General features: G+C 41.3%; 1 protein-coding gene across 1 annotated transcript in view; it reads left to right on the top strand.

Moving 5' to 3' along the window:
• Positions 1–719: 719 nt before the first annotated feature.
• LOC124165067 overlaps positions 720–8,690 on the top strand; it is a 231,315-nt gene continuing 223,344 nt past the window's right edge. Inside the window, exon 1 of the mRNA XM_046542322.1 lies at positions 720–784. Coding sequence (XP_046398278.1) covers positions 759–784 — 26 coding nt within the window. The 5' untranslated portion in view covers positions 720–758. The remainder of the gene's footprint in view (positions 785–8,690) is intronic.

Genomic DNA, 8,690 nt, shown 5'->3' with positions numbered 1-8,690 from the left:
AGTGGGATATCTTATGCACTCCTAAGTGTCTAGTTGATCTCGATTGTTTTCTTTACCTAACTCAGTTTAGAAAAAGAATCACTTGTACCCTTTACATTCACACCCCCGATTGGAATACATTGCAATAGATTCCGCTACACCGATATAATTTCCTTAAATAACGTCTTCAATTTTTGCCATGCACACTACTGCAATTGGCGGGCGGCGCTCTGGAATGGAAATCCTCGAATCCCGCTCTTTTTTCGACTCCTTTCCCTCCCCCTCCCTCATCTTCCTCTCTCTTTCCCTTTTTTTCATTATTTTTTCTCCTCTTTTCTCCCTCCCTTCTTCTCGGCGCAGCAGCGGCCGCAGCCACAGGTAGCACCTATGCGCTAGCCACGGCCTCCTCTTCGAGCGGGGGCGAAGGAGAAGAAGACGGAACCTCATCGACCAACAACGACGCTGCCTCCACCCCAGCGAACCGCCCCCGGAGCCCCGCTTCGCCCCTCCAAGCAGCAGCAGCGGCCACCCTTTTGCCGTCGTCCCCCGCCGGCCCTGCCGCCGCCAATACTCCGTCCCTCGGCAAGGGAAGGCGCAAGCGCTGTTTCCCCTCGGAGGGGGCGGCGTGCGGGGGCGGCGTGGAGGGGTGCTCCGGGGGAGGCGGCGGGGGGGCGAGGCGGTGGAAGAAAGAGGCGGAGGAGGAGGAGGTGGAGGCCGCTGGAGGAGGAGGGAAGGAGGAGGAAGAGGTTGCGACAACTGCGGCAGCCGGGTCGGCAGCTATGATGGTCTTCGGTGCGGTCACCAGGTGAGGAGACGTGTCTCATCTTCTCTTTCGCTGCCAGACAGCGCGGATCGGGAGAGAAGGGATTCCCTCCCCGCGTCTACTCGTCTTCTCCTTAAGAAACCTCACGTTCGAGCGACCTTTTATCTTTCCTTTATTTCGTGAAAAATCTCTCGTTTATAACTTATGTTAACATGTATGATTTAACTCTTTCCCGTCGAATAGAGTGAATAAACTTTTCTTGGTTTTCCACGCTGGTAAGGAAATCTAATTATTATATTAACATTTTGAAAGTTTCCGAGGATATACAACGGACATTATTAAAAATTTTCGGGTATCTCAATTATGAAGTCATTCTATCATATTGAAATGAAAGGCAGTTGCGTTTTACCACAACAATTTGAAAATAAGCTATCATGCCTTTATTTCATGGCAGATCACTCGTTTATAAATTTTGTTTACATCTTCAAATTTTCCGAGGATATACGACGGACCTTATGCCACAGTTTCATGTATCTTAATTATGAAGACATTCTATCATGCCTTTTTTTCATGACAAATCACTCGTTTATAACTTATGTTAAGGTTTAGACATTTTCCGAAGATATGCAACGGGCCTTATTCAAAATTTTCATGCATCTCAATTATGAATGCATAATATCGTAGAATGATTGTATGACTTCATAATATGATAGTGGACTAAGTCGGCCGGTAAGTATTCTCCATAGGGTTTTTAAAATACTTCTCTTTTCTTCCACACTTCTTAGCACTTCCTCATTATTAACCCTGTCTGTCCATTCTGCCTTTATCATTCTTCGGGCGCATTTCGGATGCTTCCACTCTTCGATGCTGCTGTCAACATCTATACCTCTCTTCCACAAAGAAGCATGTTTCATTGGCAGCATCTGATGAATTTATTCCTCACCTTTATGCATGCAATCTCAGCTGTAAGGCATATTTATCGGAGATAATTCATCTGGTAAAATTTTCAAATTTGTAGCACAAATTAATCTAGGCAATGATCTACTCGAGGTGTCGGCATTATATTGCTCTCGGGCCGCATGCGGCTCTTTCGGCGTCAAGTTGCGGCTCTTTCGATGTCAAATTGCGAACTTCCTGTTCCAAGAACAAAAAATAATAATTATACCTTTATATTTTCAGAACTCAAAAAAAATTTGCAAACACGATGAAAACCATGAATGTAGGAAAGAGATAGGATACGTAATGTAATAATTTAGGAGAGAGGGGAAATAATAAGGAGCAGTGCTGCAGTGAATACATTACCGGTAATCAAATTAAAGCAATGTCGAAATGTATCTGCGCAGCTGATTGTATTACTTTTGGGTCTTCCGTCTCAAAAGGTTGCCTACTCCTGGTCTACTCTTTATATGTACTCCTAAAATTCATGATGATAGCGTAAGTCGTAAACGAGCAATTCATCGCGAGATAAGACCGGTTATGCTGGAGTGATGTGTCTCTTGAGGGGGGTACCATTCCTCTGCTGAAAGCGTTGCTGCAGTCGCAATATCCCTTTTCTTAGCAAACGCTGGAACTGGTGTATTTTAAAAGTTTCAGTATATCCTCCTACTGAATTTATTCTGGTATTTTCTGTCCTTATGCTAACGCCTTCTGATATAATTTTTTGGAAAAATTACTTTTCTTCAAGGTTAAAAAAAGTTAATACTTGCTAATTTAAATTTTAAATATTCACTATCTAGTTTCATTTTGATGATGTATTTTGCATTTACAATATTTTTTTTATTTTGTATAAACAATTACCACCTGGCAAATAGCCAACTTGTAACTTGTACAATATAATAATAATAATAATGTAATATAATATGGAGCGACCAATTACTTCTAACTCCCGAAACATTTTTAGCCAACCTAATATTTTCTGAAAGTATTTAAGAAAGCTAATCGAACTCAATATTGCGGGAGTAAATCCACCGCAAGTAATGGTTGGATCTCTGAGTTATTTCAAAACTTGTGATTTGGAGGAGAAAACAAGTTAAATGTTTAAATGAATCAAAGGTTAACCCTTTTTGAAATACTTTTTTCTACGTGCTTCCATAATGTTTCGACACTGAATAAGAAGAATTTCAAGATTCGAAGATGGAAATTGTGGTCCTTTACCTTGAGAAAAAAACATACGTTTCTGCGTATATGAATCTGCGTATAGATTTCTACTCTATGAAATATACGACGATATGATTCCAGTTTATTCACTAAAGTTCCTACATATTTAGTGAACGAATTGAATCGTGCTTTTATGAATTCCACTCCGTATACTACGAAGTGTTTTTAATGCTAGAGGACCAATCATTGTTGTAACATTTCGAGCGTAATGCTTTCTGCTGACGCAGTGATCTCCCTTACTGTTAAACTCAAAGAGCTTACAATTGTAGCAAATGGTCGTTTGTCTTTGAATGAGAACAGTAAGCAATACTGATAATGAACATAAAGTTACAGTATGGAGTACTTGGACCCGTGTTTCGGGTTTTTTTCGCCATCCAAGTGGACGAGTTGGTAAAAAAACCCTGGAAGCACACGTTTACGTATTCCATACTATAAGCTTTTATCCAGTGGTGCAGCGTGTATTCTGTTTATTTCAAAGATGGCGGACTACTTTATGCTGACATTAAATGTCATGTTTCTTATGAGGATTGGAAATTCTGCAGGAACTTAAAGAAGAACGAAGAGGAAACGTTGGTTGGTAGTCCTCTTTCATCTGCTCGCTTTCACGCGTTGGTTCAATCCGAAGATTGTTCTTGATAACGGAGGGTGGTTTAAGCCAAAGGCGTGGGATATTATCCATTCAGGGTATTGGGTTCGCCCTTGACGATTGTGGTTTTGGGGTGTCCTTCTGTTCTGAGGGGCTTCACTAAATACAGTACGCCAACAACAGAGAGTATGAGGGTTCTGGGCAAACCCTTCGAGGATACAACGCACCGGGGCCGTGAACCAAGCCAGTGACTTATACGCCCGATCACCCGAGGAGGGGGATGAGAGGAAGGGAAAAGGAAAGAGGCGCCGCCGCGATAGGAGCCCGACGACGCCTCTGGGAGAGGAAAGGTGCGGAAGGAACGGGACAGGGAAAAACACCCCAACGCTATAGAAGCGAAGAGGGCCCTACTAATTAGCGAAACCAGGCAAAGCCATTAATGTGCCAGCGATTTTAGAGGATATTCCCATGAGGAAGAAAAATCCATCGATCAAATCGCTAGATAGTACGCCACCAACAGTTCTGGGGGCCTTTGAACTTTTTAGTCCCGGCTGTGCTTTCTGTTCATTGCCGGCCTCGGTGGCGTCGGGGTAAAGTCCCCGGCTGCTAACCTAGAGGTCGCGGGTTCGAATCCCGCCTGGGTGGATTGATCACCATCCAGGGGATGGATTTTTGTGATTGTCCATCAAGTTAATTGGAAGAGAGGACAACAATGTCCTAAATTCGCTTGAGAAAATAAGACGAAATAATAATAATAATAACAACAGTGAACATCCCTGTTGAGGAACATACCGCCGCCATCTACTTCTACCTTCCGAAAACTTTTTTCGTGTTTTCAGTAATTTTTCTGTTTTAATCTATTGTTTAAATAATATAAATGGTGGTATGAACCACTAAAATGGTCTTCCGATAAAGAACAGCGAAAAATAAAATGAAAGAAAAGCACAGATCTCTTCTAATATTTATGTACAAATATCGAAAATCTCAAAAACTCGACGAAACCAAAGATAATTGAAGTGAACGGAAATGGTGACGGTATCGCATTGAGCGAGCATTTTATTCATAATTTTTCATCGACGTTCTGCACTCTTAAATTATGTATTTTATGAAAATGGTGATAGTATCGCATTGGTCAAGCATAATTTTTCCTTGGCGTTCTTCACACTAAAATTATTCATTTTATTAATGTTGTTTTGGATCTTGAGAATGGCATTCATGATCTTTATCAATGCCTATTTTGGATTTTTAGAATATATATCTAATGGATGTCTTCTAACCCGAAGGACTTTATTTAGGATGTGTGTGATTAGGGGATGGTTTTTCCTCGTCATTCATATCATGAATCAGTAGAGTACGCCATGAACACCAACCCGGAAGTCGAGTTGGCCATTAAATGGTTATTCATTCACTCCTTAACTAATAATTAGCAAATATGGATGCTAGTTTTCCTTCAATCAACTAATTAATTTACAAATTATTCCTATAGTTTTTGTCCTGCGATCGGTATCGCCTCGGCGTAGTTGACCTCACTGGTATTACCAATAACTAGTTCAGCAACTTCCCCCGATATGCGAGTTTCCGTGTATTTAAACAAGACTTCTATGTGTTCGCCTATTCTCCTAGTATCTTTTTTTGCCTTCTTCTAGGATGTTAATTGCCGCTGATGTCATTCTGAAGAACGGAAGCCGTCCAGTGGGGAGTGATGGTATAAGTGTATTCGCCAAGGTCGAATGACCATCTGTTGGATTTGAACGCTTAGAAAAGAGTCATGATTGTCATTTATGCCATTCACTAATTCTGCCTCGTGACAAATGTTTTCTTTATTGAAATGATGGAACGTCTTGAGAGCCGAAATCATTACGGAAGGAGCTTCTTGAGCGATGACGGGTAAGGAGGGCTGAAAGAGCGTTTCGAAGGCGGATATAGGGCAGTGCTTGGCCCAAATTAACCCGCCTGAAATATACCACTGCGAAACTAGCCGCGTCGCTAAGTTCTGAGCGAATCGACCGCGAATAAAGCCATGTACTTCCAACTTTTCTTGGTGCTCATACTGTTTAATTATTAATTCAAGACGTTAAAATGTTTGCTCACCGTATATTGATCCCGTAGATTTATTCTTACTGTTTCATGCGGAAGGTATAGTTTTGCGAATAAAGCCTGGAGTACATAGCCTAAATACTTGGAGTAGGCGACCGACCGAAATCATTTGCTCCACGAGCGAATAATTTATTTATTTATTATCAACTTCCCCGTAAACAGCACATAACGACCTTTTAAAACGAGGATTTCCTACATTAACAAAGTGCAACACAAATATCCATGCCCTGGTTAAGGATCATTTACCCAGGTGGGATTCTAACCCACGACCTACTATTTGGCTGGCGAGGACTTTACCCCACCGCCCCCGAGGCCTGCTAATTATGATGTTAATAATACGTGTTTATCGGGCGATATGGGACGAGAAAGTCCGATCTTCCATCTAACCGCTCAACATACATAGAATATTTCCGGAGGAATACATTGTCAAGTTATTTTTGAAATTAAATGCTGGCAAATTATAACTAAAGAGACCTAGAAATCTGCTTTAAAAACAGCAAAAAGAAAGTATTATGTGAAAAAGTTAGATTTACCAAGTGTAAAAAGATGTGAACAAACGCGGGTAAAACTTATGCATATTGACTTCCGTCCTGTACTGCAGGGTGGTTAAGAAAGAATGGAGAAAGACTCATCGTCGTTATACCCTTTTTCTGAACTGACGGCGGCTGACCTTGAGCGTGCTCGAAACCCTCCCACTCTTCTAGCCAATCACAGAAGAGCGACAGGAGAAAGTATGTAGGAGCCCGTAGTCTCTCTCCGAACTCCGTGCAGTGCAGATCGCTCTCCGGCTAGCAGTGTTGCCAAATCGAATCGCTCAGCGTCCGTCCGAGAATCTTCCGCCGCCCCCGAAAGTTCCGTTATTCCCAAGGCTGGCAACGCCGGTCGGTCGGATGGAGAGAAAAAGGGAAGGGGATGGAGGGGAACGGAGAGGTGGAAGGGGCAGCGCATCTGATTGGCTACTTGCTATTTTCCACCCAGCCGACATCAGTTCGGAAAAATGGTATAATGCCTGGGCGTCCCATCCGACGGATGGAGTGTTGATCCTGAAGTTATTTTCCCTCTGATCTCACCAGGGATCGGGCAGTCTGTTTTAAATGCCTTTGAACCCAGGAACCACCACGAAGTAGGAAAACAACATTCCAGCCACCACCAAAACCCTTTCCCCCAAAAGATATAATGCATCACTTATTTAAATCAATGAATATATGGTGTTATCATGTATGTAAATAAAACACGGCAAGCCGGCCATAGCAGTTTAAAGAACGAAAGAAATGACATTATCATCCGGGAATGAGATAGCAGACGCTATGGCCAAGGAAGCTCTGAGTAACGAAGATCTTGCCTCAACGCTGGTTCCCTACGAGGACTTAAGGGCATCTCTAAGAAATGTGGTATTGGAAAAATGGAGGGAATCGTGGAGGATTCTTAATAATAACAAGCTCCGTGGCATCAAGGACATAGTAGCAGCTTGGCCCTCCTCAGCTTGTAGTAATCGGAGAGAGGAAGTAGTACTAACACGATTATTGAGGATAGGGCACAGCCCCCTGACCCATGCGTTTCTCTTTACTGAAGAGAAGGAACCTCCCCAATGCGATGGTTGTAAGTGCCCATTAAGTATTAGACACATCATGTTAGATTGTGTTAAGTACCGCGAAGCGCGAAGACGAAATAAACTAGGGGGAGACCTAAAAACCTTTTTAGGAGATCACCCTACCAACTTAATCTGTACAATTCGGTTTCTCAGAGAAATAAACATTTTTAATAAAGTCTAATTATGCACACTCTTTGAACGAAGACATCAGATGCAGTGGATTACTTTATACATAACTTTTGTAATTAAATCACACAGTAGTGGTGCAAAATGACCTAGCCGTCGACGCACCCTAAATCCAAACACTACTACTACTACTACTACTACATTATCATGGAAATTCCATACTATGCTTTTAGTTGTATTTCATCGAGTGTCGATAACTTTTTTAAAACGTGCATGCTAGGTTTTCTGGAAATGGCATTTGAAAGTCAGAATCCTTACGAAGACTCCTATGACACTTGTGTAAGTAGTGTTGCCGCGAGACTTTCTCGTCTCGAAAGCGAAACGAGACTCGAGACGAGACCGTTGGGTAGAATTCGAGACGAGACCACTTTTTGACGAGACGAGACGATACCACTTCCACAAGATTCTAGAAAGTCTTGAAACACAGATATGTGTCCTAAATTAGTATTTAGTATAGCTTTATCCCTAAAACTATATCCTTCTGCTAAGATGAAGTAAATTTTACGTTTTTCTTAAGTATTAAATTTAAAATATAATTCATTAATAAATTATGTAACTATAAAAAAAGAATTTTTATCAAAAAATTAATTTCTGAATGCATGAGCATGACCTCTGGAGCCAAGTAATAGTTAACATAGCCAAGTTTATAGTTAATATCAAGGAGTGTTAATGACTGACTTCGGCTACTTTTCCTTGATTCCTGCGATAGTAACTTTGGAAAAATTTTCCAGTAAAAATTAGATTGTTTTCTATAGTGGAAATTTTCAGCGCTTACTTCTGCGACAAAAATATCTTGGGTTATACTCGCATATATTTAAAGAATCGCTTTGCGGCACTTGCAATCCTGCTTATAGCTTGCATACTAGGAGAAAATGATGGCGTCATTTCGAATTGCGCAGAGCACATCACCTCGCCGGAAAAACGAATGATAATTGAAATAACTATGTACCCCTTCCTGCACTATGTATCTTCCGAGGTTAGTGAGTATATTTATCATAATTTCGAGGATCGAGGATGTTACAATTAAAAAGGCTAACTGCAATTAGCTTTCCATTGACGTTCTTTCATTTGCCTTTATTTTATTTGCCAAAAATCCATTCGCATTTAGGATTTCCTCATTACTATCTCTGTCGATCCATTTGATCCTCATCATTATTTAGTAGTACTACATTTCTAAGAGCTCTACCCTTGATTTCTCTGTGATTATATTGCATATAAAATAGGTTTGTGCATATTTGTTCGTACATGCATCCTCCGCACTGCTTCTTCGTTGTCATCGAGTCTCGATTAACATCTCAGAATAACGGAGGATCTTCGTTCGATCGCGGAAA

This window comes from Ischnura elegans, chromosome 9 (assembly GCF_921293095.1).
Source record: "Ischnura elegans chromosome 9, ioIscEleg1.1, whole genome shotgun sequence".
In the NCBI taxonomy this organism is placed as follows: Eukaryota; Metazoa; Arthropoda; class Insecta; order Odonata; family Coenagrionidae; genus Ischnura; species Ischnura elegans.
Note: the sequence above shows the minus strand (reverse complement) of the source record. Positions and strands in the feature narration are given on the sequence as shown.